The sequence below is a fragment of the Psammomys obesus genome, unplaced genomic scaffold, assembly GCF_907164565.1.
Source record: "Psammomys obesus unplaced genomic scaffold, mPsaObe1.curated_primary_1811, whole genome shotgun sequence".
Taxonomy (NCBI): Eukaryota; Metazoa; Chordata; class Mammalia; order Rodentia; family Muridae; genus Psammomys; species Psammomys obesus.
Genome location: NW_026585691.1, coordinates 13,457,077 through 13,479,056, shown reverse-complemented (window position 1 = coordinate 13,479,056; position 21,980 = coordinate 13,457,077). Strand labels below are relative to the sequence as shown.

Below are 21,980 nucleotides of genomic sequence, written 5' to 3'. Positions count from 1 at the left end.
ATATATATATATATATATATATATATATATATATATATATATATATACACACACACATACATACATACATACATACATACATACATACATATATTGTGTGTGTTTGTGTGTGTCTGTCTAAGGATGAATGTACTAGACATGTATATGGAGATCAAACAACTTGGCAGGAACCAGTTCCCTCCTTCCATCATGTGGGTCCTGGGGATTGAACTCAGGACATCAATCATAGTGGCAAATGAATCTCCCACCGAATCTCCCTTGCCTGTTCAGCTATAGTTGTTGTTCTTAGTGTCCATTAAAAACTTGCATCTTGAGCAGGCTTTAAATTGTTATAGCAGCAATGTAAAGGATTGGCTTAAATTTAAAATGCCTCATAAAACACTGTTTTTAATTATGATTTATAAAATATAAAGGTGAATAAAGCTGACAAGTCACAGCTAAGCCACTACCTTTTAGCAGCAATAGTTTATTTCATTGATCTCATGCCTTATTCCACAATATAAGTGACCCTCACTGGAGAAAAGACTCCAGCTAACAAGAGTTAGCTTCCTTCTGATCCAATTTTAACCTAATCTTATCAGAGATATCTAGACTAACTTGAGAAATATATGAACTTTTGGTTATCGCCAGTTCTCTCTCGATCACAATCCAATGTTTTTATTCTGGTGTACCGGGCATTTGTGCCCAACTTATAGAAATTACAACTTACAGAAATTAGTGTCTTGCCACTATTTAACCCTGTACTCACCCATAATGATATTGATTTATGACATTATTTTCTATTGTCTAGACTTAGCATGACTTCTCGATAGTCTTTACTGACATAGAAGATAATTCTTTTGACTCAAATGAGCATTCACCCTTCCATGCGGGAAAATATCATCCAATAGTCCTGACCTATGGCTAAACTTCTTTATGCTTTCCTTTAATTGCCGATGGGATTAGGTTCCTTTTTTGTTTTTATCAATGGCCCTTTATGATTGTCCCTATAACAGAATATATTGCATGATATTATGTTAGCTGTTCCATTGTCTGTCTACGCCATCAAGATGTAATTATAGGGATGATGAAACATCAAAATTTGTTTTACCACAGTTTGTAATATATACTTGTGGTGACTATGCATAAAGAAAAAGAAAGAGAAAGGAGGAGGAGAGAAGGGAAGGAGAGAGGAAAGAAGGGAGGGAGGGAGGGAGGAAGAAAGGCCTGCCTCCCTACTGAGGGGACACTGAGTTTAAAAAAGCAATGTTTGTAGTGAAGTCCTTGAGCCTCACTCATGTTGCTTGGTGTGGCTGCTCTTGTTTTCACAAGATGGTAGATAACATGGTTATTCACTAGCGAAATCTTCTAACTTACCTGCACTATTTTTCTTTACCTCCATAAAAGTTACTGCATTTTTCACTTCACCTCAAAATTATCGTAATAAAAGTCAATAAAGCAAATGGGCTTATCCTGGTTTTAGCAAGTTCGTTAATGCAATATGGTGCACGTGACCATTTCACAGAAGGATTACAGTCTGCTGAAAGTGGCCAAGTCACTGAGAATTTTGTAATCACTAAATGGAATGCTCACATTCTACAACAGCTCATATTATACAACAGACATTAGCTTTAGTTCTTCTCATTGATGTCCATTGATATATTTTATTTTAGGAAACTGAAATTATGAGAGAAATCATACAAAATGGACCAGTTCAAGGTAAGCTCAAATGAAATGTCATTTTCAGTTATGAATTCCTATAGTACTTTACATGATACAATGTTAAGGGAGCTTAATAAAAGAGAAAATCTTAGACAGCTTCATAAGGGTTCAACTCTTCTAGCCTGTGCAATCACAGAGGATTGGCTCATCAAAGCATACCTCGAGCTTCCAGTTTATTTTAAAGAGATAAACTTGTTTATGACTTGAACTCTTTTTTAAGTGTAATTAATTAATTACAATTTATTCACTTTGTGCCCCTCTGTAGCCTCTTCCCTTGTTTCCTCCCAGTCCTATCCTCCCTCATCTCCTCCCATGTCCCTCCCCAAGTCCAATGATAGGGGAGGTCCTCCTCCCCTTCCATCTAACCCTAGCCTATCAGGTCTCATCAGGGCTGGCTGCCTCATCTCTTCAATACTAATAACACATTTAAGGAAAGTCGGCTGAGTCTTTTCAGAGTTCATGGAGGACCTGAGAGGCACACCCAGTGTGCAGAGATTAATTCAGTGCAACTCTCAGATTCACATGTAAGAATCACACATAAGGTTAGATCTTTAAATGCTTTCAGTACAGTGACTTTAGGGATTCATCGATGAAAACAATGAGCACTACTAAAAACAAAGTAATTGGTTTTCTTTTTATATTAGATCAAGGACATTCAGACAAAGTAGGTTGACTTTTGTGTTTTACAAAACCATTTTAAAATTTGACCTATTCTGTAAATTTGTTATTGGTAGTAGATTATTGTTAAATAATATGATTTTACAGTAATATAAATGATATAGATTTTGACTTTAAGGTATATCTGATCTTTTTCTTTATTGGAATTTGTCGTGTAACAGTAATGTTAATAAAGATAAATTCACAAAACGTATTTTCTGTATAACATTCTCCCTGAAGTGGATAGGGAAACAAGCCAAATGAGGTGTGAAATGGGAATTCAAGTAGTGAACAGTGTAGGGCCTGAATATAATATCAATACAGTGGGCCGTAAATCAAAAACACTTGTCATGCATTTGAGGGACTATTGGCTAGTTTTCTTTTTTTCTATATCTCTGAATGTTGATTCAATTAGTATTGATATAGGAGAACAATGGATTTTAATAACGGTGTTGAAATTACTTATCAAGAAATCAAAACCTACACTAAATGCACCCTAAAACTTAATTTTAAAAATCTTGGAACATTTCATTAACATTACAACCAATGAATAAGGCTCTTATCTTCTTAAACATGTGAAGTTTGTTGGCTGTTATAGCTGTGCAAATTCTGTGCTTTGTCTAGTGGTGTCTGCGAAACAAATTTGAAAGACAGAAGACATTTTAATTAAAGGCCAAACTCACAACCCCCAGTTTGACATTTTCTTCTTAAATGGTTTTAGCAATTCATTAGGCAAGACAACAAAGTTGGCTTAGATCATTCTGAATTTCTAAATCATTGTGATACTAACCCTCCAACCCATGCTTCTAATCAAAATAAATTTGAATCTTAATTTTTTAAGGGTGTAGGAAGCTGAGGTTTAATTTGTAGCCGTGAATTATTTTTTGAGTTTCTCGTAATAAATTAGAAACAGAAAAATTTCAAGGCAATAAAATAAAAATTCAAATCACTGAACTTTCTTTTTGGGTTGTTGAGAAATCATCTCCTGTCAGCTTTAGGCAGAGTCAAGACAGACATGAGCCTGGGCTTCCCTGTTTTGTCCCCAAATATTTTACAGCTCTGTGTAGTAGCTTGTTGTAGGCAGCTTTCCAAGTGTTAAGAGTACAGAGCAGTTTCTTAAACATCCACAAGCTTGTAGATTTGTCCACTTTGGATTAATGTCAGAGACTAAAGGAAGATGGTGCCTTTTAATTACTCGTGATGGCAGTTTCTTCTTTTCTTTCTACTCCTCTTCCTACACCTCCTCTTTCTCCTCCTCCTTCTTCTCTTCTTCTTCTTCTTCTTCTTCTTCTTCTTCTTCTTCTTCTTCTTCTTCTTCTTCTCATTCTTCTTATTCTTCTTATTCTTCTTATTCTTCTGCTTCTTTGGTTTTTCAAGACAGGATTTCTCTGTGCAACCTTGGATGTCCTGGACTCAAGTTCTAGATCAGGCTGACCTCAAACTCGTAGAGGTCTGCCTGCCTATACCTCTGAAGTATTGGGATTACAGGCGTGTACCACCTCACCCAGCCTTTTTGTGACTTCTTACCCTTTGCTTTAGTTGGCAGTTTTATAGCAATTATATGGAGAGAAAAAATTACTGGGAATATTTTAATTTTTTTGTGAATGAAAAGAATGCTATTTGGTTATTGCTGTGGTGCAGTTTGATTGTCTACTTGTGGTAGCCTGATTTAACTTACAGCATTTCTGTTTTGGGACAAAAGAATGTCAACCTTGAATAAGTAACACAGTGAGCATTTCTCTAAAAGCTTCAGAAATCAGAAATTTGCATAGAGTAGAATCTAAGAAGTCTTAAAACCCGGTGGGGATATGTTTTCATAGTGGATAAAGGAGAGTCAACTTCCAATGACACTTACATTCTGCAAAAGGCCCTGAATACTAAAGAAAGAAGCTAAAAACAGAACAGGAAAAGCCACATTTTCCTCTGCAGCATGAGATTCACAGTGGGATCTAGCAAATGCTAGCGACCTTCATTTGGACTTTATTTAAAATGCATGTTGAGCTGAGGTAGGCAAGCTTTGTTTTTAGCTACCATGATATTCATATCTAGTCCCAAATTAAAAAAAAAACACAAAAAATGACTTTAGTCCATGTCTCCTGAGAGAAGTTTGAAGTCTTCAACTTGAATTGCACAAGCCCTTCCACAAAGCACCACATGAAATAGAAAAGAAGTAATCTAAGTGAGGACTGAAGCAGAATTATATTAAGCGTTGGCTCTGGTTTTTAAAGAGTGAAGCACAGACTCAGCTCGCCAGAGCAGAAAGGATGAAATCCTGACATAATATTCTTTTGCACATGTTTGTTTGTTTTGTTTTGTTTTGTTTCTTATTAGATCGCACGAAAGAAAGGCTGGAAAGACATTTGAAATACGAAACATGTACAGAAGTAATATTATAAGTAGTTGAGAAATTGTTCTTTTTTAAAGGAATAATAAGTTTGTAACCAGTTAATAAGAAAATCAGGTGTGCTCTCTTCTTGGATGCCACACTTTACAATTTAACTACCAGTTGCTCAGGGAAAACTTCTGAGATTCTGAAAAGGCTGTTTAGTAATGGTGCTGTTTATCCTTTTGGCTTTATTTCAGCCATAATGCAAGTCCACGATGATTTCTTCTATTATAAGTCAGGAATATACAGACATGTTGTCAGCACAGGTGAAGAACCAGAAAAGTATAGAAAACTTCGGACACATGCAGTCAAACTCACTGGGTAAGGCGATTATCTTCATTATTTGGAGTGTTGGGTATCTGGAAAGTAAATTAGAGAATAAGAGGGAACAGCTATGTAGCAATGATAGATTGGTTGATTAAGTGTTTTTGAATATTCAATCATACTTTCTTTGAGCCTGTATCTGATATCTCGGTTTGTCTTGAATAATTTATTTTCAGTTGTATGTTACCCATTTGCATTTTCATCATTACGTTTAGAGATTTAATTTTGTATATCTGACTAGTGTTTCCCAGTTCATATCCTCTTCTATCTTGGAATCCAACAGCTCTTCATATGCCATAACAAATTATTAATTCAACTGACCCTCTCATAAACTTACATACCGGTACTTAGTTATAGCTCCATAGTAAGCATTTATGACAACCTCTATACACACAGTTCATTAGTCTGTAAGGAGAGGAATGAATAGATAACAAGGACATGTCAGAATACGTTCAGTAGACTTACATAAAGATAATAGCAACAGTTTTCTTGCACCTGAAAGGCAGACAACCCAGTAGCTGCTGGGTCCTTAAGGCTTCTTCAGCATTTGGTATAGATCCACAGTGGCTGTCTCACCTCAGAGAAGACTAGAACTCAGCACTTCCTCAGTCCCCAAGGCTGAATGTTTCAGCAGCCTCAGTCTGGCCCCTAAAATGTGGAAGGTCCCTGGAGAGTTGGTTTTCTGTCAGTGAAGGAGCCTGGATGCTGGTTCTGAGATCAGCGATGGAATCAGCAGCAGCAACAGCAACAGGATAAATCAACTCATCAGCGAGCAGGCGGGCTGAGCAGGCAGGAGAGAGCCTAAAAAACAATAATTCTTCCATTGTGACCTCTCATTTTTTTTTAACTTTTATTAATTACACTTTATTCACTTTGTATCCTCCCTGTGGTTCCCTTCCTCCCCTCCTCCCAATCCCACCCTCCTTCACCCTTCTTCACGCATTCCCCTCCCCAAGTCCACTGATAGGGGAGGTTCTCCTCTCCTTCCTTCTGATCCTAGTCTGTTAGGTCTCATCAGGAGTGGCTGCATTGTCTTCCTCTGTGGCCTGGTAAGGCTGCTCCCCCCTCAGGGGGAGGTGATCAAGGAGCAGGCCAATTGGATTATATGACCTCTCCTTTTAAACCATGGCTGCTGCTGAGGCTGCTGCAGACACTTGGATGTCCTTTCTGCATCGATAAGGCAATTAGGATAACATTTTTAAAGATTTATTTATTTTTATTATTTATTCAGTACTCTGACTTCATGTTCACCCACATGCTAGAAGAGGGCAGCAAATATCATCATCAGATGGTTATGAGTCAACATATGGTTCCTGGGAATTGGACTCAGGACCTTTGGAAGAACATCCTTAACCTCTTGAGCCATCTCAGATGACTTTTAACCTCTGAGCCATTTCTCCAGCCCAACAATTGGGATAACTCTTCAGTTGAGGTTCCCTACTCAAGGTTATTCTAATTTGTGTCAAGTTGCCATTGAAACAAACCAGCATTACACCCTTGACTCTTCTTCCTTGCCTGGATCATTGTATTATACTATCAAAAACAAAACTATTTACAAAAACTATGGATTTTCCTTTTGTGTAATTTTATAATGATAAATTTCAACCAGATGTCTTATACTAGCAGTTAATCATCTTCTAAATACTTGTTCTCTTTGTTTCTCATTCTTTAAATGTTTGCTCAAAATCATGGATGCTTCTTCTTGCCTTTAAATGATAATTGTATGTGCGAAGATATCAGAACACATTTCCTGACGTCACAAGTGTCAAGAGCAGCTTATGCCGTCTTTATTTTGCAAAACATACACAGACACCGTGTTTCATTGTCCCTAAATTTCTCTTATAGCATATCCCCCAACCTGCCCAACTATTCAGGGACTCACTAGGGAGTTAGTTCTCTCTCTTTCATCTCAGGATTTTATTTCATTTGAGTAAATCCTCCTGTTTCTCAGATCTCAGCTTTTAGAAGCTTTCTTTTTTATTTTTGTTTTGTTTTGTTTGAGACAGGGCATCTCTGTGTAGTCCTGGCTGTTCTGGAATTCCACTCTGTAGACTATGCTGGCCTCAAACCCAGAGATCTGCCTGCCTCTGCTTCCCAAATGCTGGGAAACCTTACTCTTAACTTCTCAGTTTAATAATGTGCTCTCTTAGCATCAACTCCAGCGCAGGCTATGCTTGCAGTCACTGACTTCCTCCCCAAGTCTTTTTTAACTTCACCAAGCATTTTCTCAGATTTATCCACCCCATTACATTTCTACAACCTACTTATTTCAAGGCTACCAATTGTATCTGCCTGTTAAAACCATTTGTCGGATTTTCCCCCTTGCCTATATGCCCCTCCTGACATTTCTATACTTGTTTCAATTTGCCAGATTTTTTTCTCCTCTTGTTCTGGCTGTCATTCCTGTACATTATTGTAGTTGCCAAACCCTGACCTCAAATCTTGCTCTCCTCTCCCTACTCTTCTTCCTCATCTGTTTGTAAATTCAGTATTCTCTGGGCTCTTTCTGGGTTTCAGCACCAAATAAACTGTGGTATCAGCTAAAACGTATTCCGAGGTTAGACCTCTCTCCTGAACTCCAGACATGTATATTCTGTGCTCTAAGCAAATTCTTCCCATGCAGAAGATAGATGTTTCAAACTTAGCACTGTCAAAAGAGCACTCTCTATCTTCCTCTCTCTCTGTGAGGCATCATTATTTCCCCCTCTGAATCCGTGAAGCCATCCTCCCACATGCTCTGGCTGGAAGCCTTGGGATTACCTTTAATTCCTCTTCTACAGCCCATTGCTATTATGATAAAAGTCAACCACTCTTTATCCTCTGCAGTTCCCTTGCCTGAGTGTCCATTAAGTTTACTTCATAGCTAGATTATTGATAGATATTCCACACTTTGCTTTCTCCACTAATTATATTTTTAACATAGAAACCAGGGTCTCCATTTAGAACGTTGCTCAGATCTAGTTGTTCATCTTTAGAACACTATAGTGATTTTCCACTTCTCCTAGAGTAAATATGATGTTCTTTGCAATGATTTTGCCTAGGATTGCCAAGCCTACTACACTACTACAGCTACAGGCTGTCTGATGTAGAATTCTACTCATTGTGACTCTCCTTCCATCTAAAAGGTTCTACAAATATCCAATCCCTTGGGGTATGCACCTTCATCCTGTCTCAAATTTAGCTTATCAGAGTTGCTCCTCTGAATGTCCTATGGAATCCACCATTTGCTCTGTCCCCATTATTTCTGTTCTTTGTTCCCTTCTGTTCTGTTTCTCTAGAGTTTCACATAATTATAGATTTCTGCCTTAGTGAATGATTTAATAATCTTTTGTTGTTGTTGTTGTTGTTGAGATGTATCACCTAGATTGAAGCTTCATGAGACCAGGTCTCTTCACACAATGACCTTATTTTACCAAAAAATCTAATTCATGATACACATATAATCCCCTTTTCTGTTGAAAAGTAACTTTTTAGTTTCTGTTTTAGCTGGTTTTCACTTATTATTATTAATCTTTAAATAGGGAAATTTTTTGTTTAAAGATAAGATACAGAGAAGAAAGCCAGGGAACTTCTCAGTTTTGGTTCAAGTTTGTGGACACTGGATCCATGATAAGAAGACCCTTTCATTTATTTCTTCTTTCCTAAAGGAATGCCTGGTTCTTTTTTATATTTAATTTAATTAATTTATTTTTTATTTATTATAATGTATTCACTTTGCATCCCAGATGTAGCCTCCTCCTTCATCCCCTCCCAACTCCACCCTCCCTCCCTCTTCTCCTTTCTTGACCCTCCCTGAGTCCACTGATAGAGGAGGTCCCCTTCCCTTTCCATCTGACCCTAGCTTATCAGGTCTAATCTGGACTGGCTGCATTGACTTCCTCTGTAGCATGGTAAGGCTGCTCTCTGCTCAGGCAGAGGTGGTCTGCCTGAGAGCTAGCCACTGAGCTCATGTCAGAGACAGCTCCTGTTCCCCTTACTAGGGAACCCACTTGGAGACTGAGCTGCCATGGGCTACATCTGTGCAGGGGTTCTAGGTTATCTCCATGCATGTTCCTTCGTTGGAGTATCAGTCTCACAAAAGACCCTTGTGCCTAATTTTTTGGTTCTGTTGCTCTCTTTGTTGAGCTCCCATCCCTCTAGGTCTTTCATCTCCTCCTTCTTTCATAAGATTCTATGTACTATGCCCAAAGTTTGACTATGAGTCTCAGCATCTGCTTTGATATCCTGCTGGGTAGAGTCTTTCAGAGATGCTTTTTGATAGGTTCCTGTCCTGTTTTCTGTTTTCTCCCTCTTACAAAGTCTATCCCATTTGCCTTTCTGAATGAGTATTGATCATCTTACCCAGGGTTCTCCTTCTTGCTTAGCTTCTTTAGGAGTATAGATTTTAATATATTTATCCTATATTATATGTCTAATATCCACTTATAAGTGAACATACACTATTTGTGTCTTTCTGCTTTTGACATACCTCACTAAGAAGGATATTTTCTAATTCCCTGTGAATTTCATGATTTCCTTTTAATTGCTGAGTAGCATTCCATTATATAAATGTACCACAATTTTTGTATCCATTCCTCAACTGAGGGACATCTGGGTTGTTTCCAGCTTCTGGCTATTATGAATAAAGCTACTATGAACATGGTTGAGCAAATATCCTTGTTGTATACTTGAGTATCTTTTGGATATATGCCTAGGAGTGGTATAGCTGGATCTTGAGGTAGCACTATTTTTAATTTTCTGAGAAAGTGCCAGATTGATTTTCAAATGGTTGTACAAGTTTACATTACCACCAGCAATGGAGGAGGGTTCCTCTTTCTCCACATCCTCTCCAGCATGTGCTGTATGTCACTTGAGTTTTTGATTTAGCCATTCTCACTGGTGTTAAATGGAATCTTAGAGTCTGTTTGAGTTGCATTTCCCTGATGACTAAGTGCTTCTCTACCATTTGATATTCTTCAGCTGAGAATTCTGTTTAGCCATGTACTCCATTTTTTAATTGGATTACTAATTTGTTGGTGTTTAACTTCTTGAGTTCTTTATATATTCTGGTTATTAGTCTTCTGTCAGATATAAGGTTGGTGAATATCCTTTGTCAGTCTGTAGGCTGTCGTTTTGTTCTCATGACAGTGTCCATTCCACTACTGACATTGCTTTTATAATCTTCATACTAACTGTGTTTGTCCCCGTAGTATGTTCACATTCATAAGTTTCTGGAATTTGGAACCTTGACAAATTTCTCTCCTTTTTTAAACTTTATTTTTATTAATTATTTTTATTTTTATTTATTACACTTTATTCACTTTGTATCCCCCCTTGTACCTCTCTCCCTCCTCCCCTCCCAATCCCATTCTCCTTCTTTCCCACCTGTGCCCCTCTCCCAGTACACTGCAAACGGAGGTCCTCCTCCCCTTCCCTCTGATCCAAGTCTATCAGGTCTCTTCGGGAGTGGCTGCGTTTTCTTCTTCTGTGGCCTGTTAAGGCTGCTCCCCCCCTCAGGGGGAGGTGATCAAAGAGCAGGCCAGTCAGTTCATCTCAGAGAAAATCCATGTTCCCATTCCTATGAAGGCCACTTGGATACTGAACTGCCATAGGCTCCATCTGTGCAAGGGTTCCAGGCCATCTCCATGAGTGGTCCTTGACTGGAGTATCAGTTTATCACCCTTTTGTTTTTTGGTAGTTAATATATGTATTTTTTGACAGATGTTTTAGGCCATCTGGGCATTGTTTGGTACCCTGGAGCAGGAGATTTTAATTTCTTTCTCTACCAGCAATTCCTTATCTTTGCACAAAGCTCTGTGAGCCTTACAATACATCTCTTGCAGGTGTTTGATACCCTGGGCTACTCTCTGTCTTCCTTATTTGTATCATCTTGCTTAATTTCTCAACCATTACTTCTGGATGGCTGCTGGGATTTTGGAAGCCCAAATGAATTCCAACGTGATTTTTTGAATTCTGATTTCCTATGCATAGTTTGGGAAGTGAATAATATCTACAAATGCCCTCACTTATAAAGATCTTGAGAGAACAAAAGGCTAATATCCAGAATATATAAAGAACTTAAGAAGTTAAACAGCAACACATCAAGTAACCCAATTAAAAAAATGGGGTACAGAGCTAAACAGAGAATTCTCCATAGAGGAATATCGAATGGTAGAGAAACGCTAAAAGAAATGCTCAATGTCCTTACTCATCAGGGAAATGCAAATCAAAACGACCTTGAGATTTCACCTGACACCCATCAGAATGGTTAAGATCAAAAACTTACCAAAGTGACAACACATGCTGGAGAGGATATGGAGAAAGAGGAACCCTCCTCTACTGCTGGTGGGAATATAAACTTGTACAACCACTTTGGAAATCAATCTGTCTTTTGCAGACAATTAGGAATAGAGCTACCTTAAGACCCAACTATTCCACTACTAGGCATATATCCAAAAGATGCTCAAGTATACAACAAGGACATTTGCTCAGTCATGTTAGTAGCAGCTTTATTTGTAATAGCCAGAATCTGGAAAAAACCCAGATGTACCTCAGTAGAGGAATTGATACAGAAATTGTGGTACATTTACACAATGGAATACTACTCAGCAATTCAAAACAAAGAAATCATGAAATTTGCAGGCAAATGGTAGGATCTAGAAAAGATCATTCCGAGTGAAGTATCCCAGAAGCAGAAAGACACACATGATATATCCTCACTTATAAGTGGATATTAGACATATAATATAGGATAAACATACTAAAATCTATACTCTTAAAGATGCTAAGCGAGAAGGAAGACCCTGGGTAAGATGATCAATACTAACTCTGAAAGGCAAACGAGATGAACATAGGAAGAGGAAGAAAACAGGGAACAGGACAGGAGCCTATCACACAGGGCCTCTGAAAGACTCTACCCAGCAGGCTATCAAAACATATCCTGAGATTCAGAGCAAAACTTTGAGCAGAGTGCAAGGAATTTTATGAAAGAAGGGGGAGATAGAAAGACCTGAAGGAAATAGGAGCTCCACAAGGAAATCAACAGAACCAAAAAATCTGGGCACAGGGGTCTTTTCTGAGACTGATATTCCAACCAAGGACTATGCATGGAGATAATTTACTACCCCTGCAAAGAAGTAGCCCATGGCAGCTCAATGCCCAAAAGGGCTCCCCAAAACTTGAAGCAGGGACCCTCTCTGACATGAACCCATTGGCCAGCTCTTTGATCACTTCCACCTGAGGGGGGAGCAGCCCTACCAGTCCACAGAGGAAGACAAAGAAGCCAGTCCTGATGAGACCTGATAGACTAGGGTCAGATGGAAGGGGAGGAGGACCTCCCTATCATTGGAATGGGGGAGGGGCATAGGAGTAGAAGAGAGAGGGAGGGTGAGATTGGGAGGAGATGGGGGAGGGGGCTATAGCTGGGATACAAAGTGAATAAACTGTCATTAATAAAAAAAGATCTTGGTAGACACTTCTACAAAGTCCAACATGCTTTCAAAGATTGATTTTTGTGAGGAAAGGGTTGAATTACGTGCCATCTCTCAATGTCTGGTCTTATTTTGCTATAGTGCAAAACGAGTTTATCTATTGTTCCTTCAAGTTATGTTTTATAATACGACTGCTTCATTGACTAAAGTTAAAAAATAGGAATTAATTATTAAAGTTTGTTTTTCTGCTTCTAATCATGTAGTGAATTTTCAGAAAGTAAATGAGCATAAATGGATTATCCGTGATTGCATGCTTTGTCTCTGTCATTCAAGATATCTCTGCTTTAGTTCAACTCCCCATCAGTTCGCAACTTTATTTTTCTAATCTTCCCTTGTGTCCTTGATATCCATTATCATTATCTTTTGTCTTGTCTGATGATGTCTTTGGTCTACAAAACCTTCCTCAGGACATGTCATGTGGTGCTTGTAATTTTCTCTTTCAGGGCCTTCTGATTTACTGGAACTGCTCAGTATCTCTGTCTCTACTGCTTATGTAGCCAGGACCCACATGTTATTTTCACTCAGGCTGTGATTGAATGAGATATAAATGTGTTTTTTTCCATTTCACTACTGCCATTGTTTCTATAATCCTCATACTAACTGTGTTAGTCCCTATAGTGTGTTCACATTCATAAACTCCTGGAACTTTTACAAATTTATCTTCCTTCCGTGACAATTAACAAAACTAACTTTGTTGGTAGTTAATATATCTATCTTTTTGACAAATGTTTTAGGCCATCTGGGCATTGTTTGGTGCCCTGGAGCAGCAGATTTTAATTTCTTTCTCTACCAGCAATTCCTTATTTGGTAATTACTACATTCAGGAGATAAATGCATCAGTGGGTTAGAGACTAATCAAGGAGCTCAAGAAAGTTAATGTCCCTTATCTGAAGAGCTCAATATACTTTTGTGAAGTACCTAACAAATTTGTCTCAACAAACTGTTTGCCGTCCTTTGTGTAGAAGTCAAAGCTATTAGATTTAATTTTCTTGAACAAATGAATTCGAGCTTATATTGAGTGCTGAGCACTAGGGAACAGAAGCTGGAGTAATATGTAGTCTTGATTGTTCAGAAATGATGGTTAATTCCCATTGTCATCTCTATTGGATTAAAAAATAGCTCAGAGACCTGATAGGCTAGGGTCAGATAGAAGGGGAGTAAGTGGACTAGGGAAAGGGCATGGGAGGACATGAGGGAGGGATGGAGGGATTGGGAGAGGGTGAGGGTGGGGCTACAGCTAGGATATAAAGTAAATAAATTATAATAAATAAAAATTATATTAAAAATTGCCAACAAATAAACAAGTAAAAAACAAAACAAAACAAAACAATGAAATAGCTCAGAAATCAATGGATCACGTGTCTGGTTGTGTCTGTAAGCACTTTTCATAGTGGATCAACTGAAGTTTTCCTGTGACGTGCCTTCACTCTGGGTAGCACCACTCTGTCGTCTGGGGTCTCGCACTGGATGAGAAGGGGGAAGGCAGAGGGTTTGCTGAGCGCCATTTTCCTGTGTGTACTGACCACCAGCACATGAGCAAGTCCTCCCAGTGGCAGGTGTGAGCCACCTTTGCTGCTATGCCTTGGCCACCAAGATAAACTGTGTCTTCTGAAACCATAACTCAACCTATAACCTTATTCCTCGAAGATGTCTCTCGTTAGAAATTTGGTATCAGCCATGAAAACACAGCTGACACAAAAAGTGAAGCAGATACATCCATAAGCTTCTATCAGGAGATGATAAGGCTCTTGTCCTATGTATTAATCACAGGATAGTGATGGACTGTCTACAATCCTTCTTTTTTTTTAACACTCCTATTGTATGGATCTTCCTTTTATGCGCCAAACCTTTCTTGATCCTATTGTAGATGTTGTATTAAAAAAAAATACTGTATCTTTAGACAGTGTTTCTATACCGCAAATTAGAATATAGCACTAACAAAAGTAAGGAATCATTTTGGTTTCAAGACAAATTCTAGATGGTGAAACCTTAAAATATTGTGTCTAAGCAACAAAATATATTCTTTGAGAATTTATATTCCAGCCCATGCTCCCTATGTTACAATCACACTGCCTGGTCATGATTTATCCACATCCCTGAGATTTACCCTAAGTCTGAATAAATGCTATTTATTGTGTAAATATTTCTCAAGAGTCCCTGATAGAATTCACCTATTAAATTCAATATTTGAAATTCTAGATAATTATATTAAAAGGTGACAAGTATTTTCCTTATTGTCATCTCTGCAGAACATGATTTTATAGAGGCGATAGTCTGAATATTGCTGAAAGATAATAACGTTTCAAATCACTATTTTTATGTTTAATCAATGTTTTATCTGTCATATTTTTGGGAACAAATAATTAAGTGCTGGGCTGTATCCATGAGTGAAACAGACAGAGATTCTGTCTCTTATCAAATTGAAGGTCTGATAACAACTACATAATTAATCAAAAATTGGAATTATATTTTATATGGGCCAGAATGCAGGTAGTAAACAGACAGTCAGTAGTATAAAGAATGTTTTTAAGTTAGGTGATTATCCAATGAGAGAGGAGACAAAACTATAGTGATATGAAGCCTGGAAGAAAACAAAAAAAAAAATATGATAGTCAAAGAAGGGCAGACTGAAGAATTGACAAAGCAGTTTCCTAAGTGGTTTGTGAATTATTGCTTTTTAATTTATTTTAATTTAATTTATCTACTCACAAATATCCCAGAATATTTTTGCTGCAAAGTGATAAAACATAGCATATTTCCAATAATAATTGTGAAGAAAGCTAAGTTTGAGTGAAACATTAAAAGTGAATCTAGAAATTTCATTGAATTTTGAGGCAAATCCATCATATGGCTATAAACTGGTTATAAACAGAAGATGTCTAGATATCTTCTACAAATGCATCAACAGATATAGAAAGATAACCCTAGGATGTTCGCAGTACTCTGCTGAGTGTTAGGCACAGTGAGCTAAATCTAAAACAGTTCTTTCACTCAGGTTGATGGTAGATATTAAACAAATCTCTGGAAATTCACACTTGACTAGAACGTAAGTCCCTGGGTGTGTGCAGACTGGGACACATAGATAGGGTGTCCCAGACACACAATGTACAAGCAGAAGAGTTAAAAAATGGGTAAAATGTAAATTTGGGAGACATTGTAAGATGGAATGTAATAAACACAATCCAGTCTTAATAAGGAAAAATGTCCTGTGCGAATTATATTTGAGCTTAGATTCATGGCCTGCATAGAAACAGTCTGCCAGAACAGGTTGTGTAAAGGCCTTTTGGTTAAGAGAATACAGAATTCACCAAAAGCACTAAGAAAGCTGGGTTTGCTTACTCCAACACAATGAAAAATTGTGTCCTTTGGAAGATTTGTTAAGGATATAAGGAGCAAAAGAAAGTTACTAAAAGTTTTTGGTAGAAAAATACTGTGAATTTTACTTGTGTTTTCTCTTTCTTTCTTTCTTTCTTTCTTTCTTTCTTTCTTTCTTTCTTTTTAAGAATCTTCCATGAAGACTTTAATGTAATAGGAAAATTTTGGAGGTCTAAGTAAAAGATAATAATTCCAACTTGAAAGATGATAGATTAACTGGGAAGGCATGGCGGATGGAGAAATAACTTAAGGATATAGTCACTATAAGTGGCACACCTAAAACACAACATAACAAGACTCAGGCCAGAAGAAGCCAGGGTTAGAATTGTGGCTGCACAAATTGGCTGGGGAATTACATCACCGAGTGCAAGAGAGAAAAGCAGCCTGTCTTCCCACTGTGTAGAATGTTGGTGAGACGAAAAATATAGATGAGGGCTAGGAATGCAGCTCAGTTATATAATCTTTGCTTAGCAGATATGAGGACTCAGGTTTGATCTTTGACAACCCCACCCATTGCCAAATAAAGATAAATCACAAAGTTACAAAGTAGATATATTGTTCTTAAGATAGAAAACCGACAGAGATTGAATATGGAAAGTATTAAAAACAATAAGAAAAGTACTGACTCTAGTCTATCAGGTCTCATCAGGACTGGCTGCATTGTCTTCCTCTGTGACCTGGCAAGGCTGCACCCTCCAGAGGGAAGTGATCAGAGATCTTGAGTTCACGACAGAGAAAGCCCATGTTCCCATTACTAGGGAGTCCAAGTTGAGACTGAGTCTTTGGGCTACATCTGCGTATGGGTTTTAGGTCCTCTTCATGCATGATCCTTGGTTGAGTTATCAATCTCTGCAGGGCCCCAGGGGCCCAGCTTTTCTTTCTTTCTTTCTTTCTTTCTTTCTTTCTTTCTTTCTTTCTTTCTTTCTTTCTTTCTTTCTCTCTCTCTCTCTCTCTCTCTCTTTCTTTCTTTCTTTCTTTCTTTTTTCTTTTTTCTCTGTGTTGGCTCCTTGTGGAACTCCTGTCCCCTACAGGCTCCCACTTTTTTCATAAAATTCCATGCACTCTGCCCAAAGTTTGGCTATGAGTCTCAGCCTCTGCTTCAATACCTCGATCAAGTAGGGTCTTTCAGATGCCATCTGTGGTAGGCTCCCATCCTGTTCTTTTTCTTCTCCTGCTCCCAAGTTTTAAGGTTCAATTATTTTTGGTTCTTGTCTCAAGAATGATTGACTTGACAGTATAAGTCCATCTGACTATGATTTGAAAGGATCTCATTTTAGGAAGTTTAAACTTTAAAATTTAGGTTAATATAAAATTGATTTACTTACTGAAATAAACAAACACTTGCCATGTATCTGCGGATATATATTTACAGCAGTGGATTCTGGATAGTAATTCGGTCAATGATTTAAGAGTTAACTCTGTTATGCAAAGGCTCAAAAGCTTCATCTACTTAGGAACTCAACCAGCTTTGTTTTAATTATATCATTTATAGCAGAACGTTAATTTTAAAATCACCTCATATTATTACTATCTTTCAGATTTTGATAAAAGATTATGATAACATCATAAAATAAGTTGAATAATAAAATAATAATAAATAATAAAAAACATCTGGAACTGTTTATAAAGTACATTTTCATTGAAAAATCTCACATTAAACTTAAATTATTCCACAATGCACGTGTGGCTATTATATTTATGAGTGCTTTTACTATTATTTTTTTTAAACATTATCTTTAGGGATTGCAGAACATAAGAACATCTCATATAAACTGCCCATTTTACATTGGGATATACTAACTGATTTATCTGGAGTATTTTCTAGTATAAAGATAGTATATTTTTGCATTCAATTTTCTTCTTTACAAAAGGCATTTTTACAGAAATATTAAGGGTTTCACAATGGACTAAAAGTAAGATTAAAAAAAAATGAGGTAGCACAAGATTGTAGACACAGATACCCTGAAGATAAGGCAGAGAGGCAGCAAAAGGAACTATTTCTAACAGGATCTCAAGGGCAGGCTGTTTGACCCTCCCCCCCCCCAGGGGAGGAGCAGTCTGTTAGGCCACAGAGGAGGACTTTGCAGCCAGTCCTGAAGATACCTGATAAAACAGGGTCAAATGAAAGGGGAGGAGGTCCTCCCCTATCAGTGGACTTGGAAAGGGGCAGGGAGGAGACCAGGGAGGGAGTGTGGGGTTGGGGAGGGAATGAGGGAGCGGGATACAGCTGGGACACAGAGTTAACAAAATGTAACTAAAAAGAAAAATAAAATTAAAAAAAAAAGAATCTATTGAATCTCAAATTCAAAATTGGAAAAAACAAACAAACAAACAAAAAAAACTGCTTTGCCTGTGAAGGTAGCCAGCCAGGGCAACTTAGTGAAACTCCATTGCAAAATGCTTTGCATTTGTGTGGAGAGGCAGTGGCTTAGTGACAGAGCATTGTGTAGAATGTCCTAGTTTTCACTCTTCTACATCACAAAAATAAATGACTGAAAGAAACCAACAATGACTCAGACTTAGAGAAACAAACAAACAAAATTAAAAGAAAGTGAAACAGTTTCATACAAGGTTGGGACCACCCAGGATGAACAAAAATTGAAACTAAAGATAAAATAGAAAACCAAAAAACACGAAATTGAGTCCAAAAAAAATTAACACCAAAATGTACCTTATAAAACAAAAAACAATTCTCAACCTCAAATTTATGGGAAATAGAGTCTAGAATAGTGTCGTAAAATACTTGCTGACCTCTTGTTTGAAAGTGTCCTGTAGTGAGATTAATATTAATATTTTAATTCATCATATTAATATTATCTAATCAGCATTGATTTTCCAAAAGATCTCCTTTAGTTTACAATAAGCATAGAGTCAGACATACTAAATTTTATGTTTCCTTACTTTCTCTGCCTTGTTTCTCTTTAGTTATATAATACCTCATTTTATAATAGTTGTGTATATGTCTCATTCTGTTTACCACTCTTGCCAGTTTTGTGAAAGCCAAACATTCTATCAATAATACAAATTAAGACTCAAGAGAGTGCTCTTGATTCCTGTAATAAACATTTTCCAGGAATTAAAATTTCTAAAGTGTCTAGTTCCGATTTTCCTCTACATTCCCTAAGGACAGGGAGAAATTTGTTTAGTTTCTCACGACGGAAAGCAAAGGTTTATAGAGGTGATTTTGTTTGTTTCTTTTTTTCTCTACACAGCATTTTCTGTTTCTTAGGAACCATCTGTACCATGTTCTGCATTGAAGTTTATGCTGATGTGCCCAAGTTGATTGTTCTGATGCCAGGCCTTATTGATAGTCAGTCTGTGCTGCACAGACAAGACTGGTTATTCACAGAGCCAGTCAGTGTCCGTCATTACAAGAAAACTTTCTCATCACAACCACTGGTCACACTTTCTTTACGAAGATTATGTTATCACAAGTGCGATAATTTTCTGATTACATCTTTTTCTCTATCTTGGGGTTTTTTTTTTTTTAATCAATTACAAGGGGCTCAGGAGAAACAGAAATTTGGGAAATGTGACCAAGAAAAAATTAGATACAGGGCAGAGTTTGTGAGATCTTTTAGTTAGAGTCAGGATCATCTAAAGTCAAAGATAGGGGGTTAGTTTCGAAGCATTCTCATCAGAAACCTGCATAATTTAAATTTTAAGAAAAGCCTCTCTTTGTGATGCTTGGAGAATAAAAGTATGTACTTTAAATTTAGACAACAAATAGGAAATGACTGTACAAACACCTGAAAGATTTCGTAGTAGGTAGGGGTGAAGACATGCTTCAGCAGTTAAGAGTGCTTGCTGTTTTTGCTGAAGACCAGAGTTTATTTCCTAGCACCCACATTGGGGTGGGCACTCAAAAAAATCTGTATCTCCAGCGTTAGTGTATCTGACACTCTTTTCTGTCTCCAGCAGGCATCTACAATCACATTGGCACACACACACACACACACACACACACACACAAATAAATCTAAAAGAAGAAATAATAATAGCACTGCTAGTCATTAATATGAAAAGGAGGCTGTGAGGTATGTTTTTGGCGGAACTGACAGTTCACAGTAGTATGTTGGATGTTTCGGTGATTGGAGAGAAATGTGTCAATTTTGACCCCCAAGTATCTTCTAGATTGCAAGTACGTACTATTAACTGTAGTACTATTAACTGAGAAGTCATGGAAGGGCAGAAGACGAATGAACAAGTTTACTTTCAGTATGCTGATTTCGGGCAATTCTGGGGATATTTGAAAATAAAATACAAGCCAAAAATTTGTGTATATTTCAGGAATTTGAAACTAGATTTTTAAAACTCCAAAGCAGAAACATTAACGATCATTGACATTTCAGGGAGGGCTATACAGGAAAGTTGAGGGGGATAAAAGGGAAGAGACAAATGTTGTGATTATACTATAATCTCAATTTTTTAAAGCTTTAGAAAAAAAATCAAAATTGTAAACATGAAGAAAGTTTTATTTATTTTCCAAAGGAGAGTGACAATAATGTGTCTAATTAAAAAAAAAATACTGTTGACATTTATTCATAGCCAAAGACCTGGAAGTAGAGACCTTCGCTTAGAACAGGAGCATAGGATAAGAATTCAGGGCCCATCCTGAAGATATCCTGCCTTTAAATGTCAAGTGGAGAAATAGCCAAAGAAGGATGAAGAGAGCTAGAGCATTTTCTGTCAGACAGATCTTGAAGCAAGAGGACTCTAAGGAAGAGAAAATGCTTCATACTATGGAGTGTCCCTTAGAAGCAGAATGAAAAACTATACTTTGAAATGAGAGATTTGTGTCTTAGGAAAAGAAATGTAAAAAATTGCAGTTGGTTCTCAATTTTTATTTGTGTATAACTGTAGTGAAGTCTCATTTATCTCCATTTTAAGTTCCAACAAATTTCATCAATATGAATTTTCTTGGCAGTCATCTATTTCTTGTTTTTTTTATTACTTACACTTTATTCATTTTGTATCCCTCCATAAGCCCCTCCCTCCTCCCCTCCCGATCCCACCCTCCCTCCCCTTTCTGCATGCATGCCCCTCCCCAAGTCCACTGATAGGGGAGGTTCTCCTCTCCTTTCTGATCTTAGTTTATCAGTTCTCATCAAAAATGGCTGCATTGTCCTCTACTGTGGCCTGGTAAGGCTGCTCCCCCCTCAGGGGGAGGTGATCAAAGAGCAGGCCAATCAGATTATGTCAGAGGCAGTCCCTCTTCCCATTACTATGTAACCCACTTGGACACTGAACTGCCATGGGCTACATCTGTGCAGGGGTTCTAGGTTATCTCCAAGAATAGTCCTCGGTTGGAGTATGAGTCTCTGGGAAGTTCCCTGTGTTCAAATTATCTTGTTCTGTTGCTCTCCTTGTGGAGTTCCCGTCCCCTCCAGTTCTTACTATTTCCCACTTCTTACATAGAATTCCATTCACTCTGCCCATCAGTTGGCCATCAGGCTCAGCATCTGCTTTGACAGTCTATACTGCAGAGGCTTTCAGAGGCCCTCTGTGGCAGGTTCCGAGGTTGTTTCCTGTTTCCTTCTGGCTTTCAGAGGCCCTCTGTAGCAGGTTCCGAGGTTGTTTTTTTTCTTTTTTTTCCTATTTATTTATTTATTTATTTATTTATTTATTTATTTATTTTAGTCATTTATTTACTCACTTTACATCCCAATCATAGCCTTTACCCTTCTCTCTTTCTTGCCCAACCCTTACTCCCTGTTGCTCCTAATCTCCCTCTACTCCTCCTCCGAAAAGAGGAGCCCCACCCGCCCCTACCCATCTCAGCACAGCAAGTTACTGAGCACATCCTCTTCCAAGGTGGCCTGGCAAGGCAGAAACCTCTCACCCCTTCAGGAGGAAGTGGTCATAAAGCAGGCAACAGAGTCCTTCTGAAAGACAGCCCCCAGTCCCCTTAGTAGGGAACCCACATGAAGGCCAAACTGCCCATTGGAAACATATGTACTGGAGGCTGAGGTCCAGTCCATACATGGTCCTTAGTTGGTATTCCAGTCTCCACAGCCTATAGTGTGTGTGTGTGTGTGTGTGTGTGTGTGTGTGTGTGTGTGTGTGTG

General features: G+C 37.9%; 1 protein-coding gene across 3 annotated transcripts in view; it reads left to right on the top strand.

Moving 5' to 3' along the window:
- The window catches only part of Tinag (tubulointerstitial nephritis antigen), a 108,199-nt gene that overhangs the window by 54,994 nt on the left and 31,225 nt on the right, over positions 1–21,980 (top strand). For all 3 annotated transcript variants that reach the window (XM_055596996.1, XM_055596994.1, XM_055596995.1), the window contains exons 8-9: positions 1,653–1,698; positions 4,942–5,065. In XM_055596996.1, the coding sequence (XP_055452971.1) occupies positions 1,653–1,698; positions 4,942–5,065 (170 nt within the window). The remainder of the gene's footprint in view (positions 1–1,652; positions 1,699–4,941; positions 5,066–21,980) is intronic.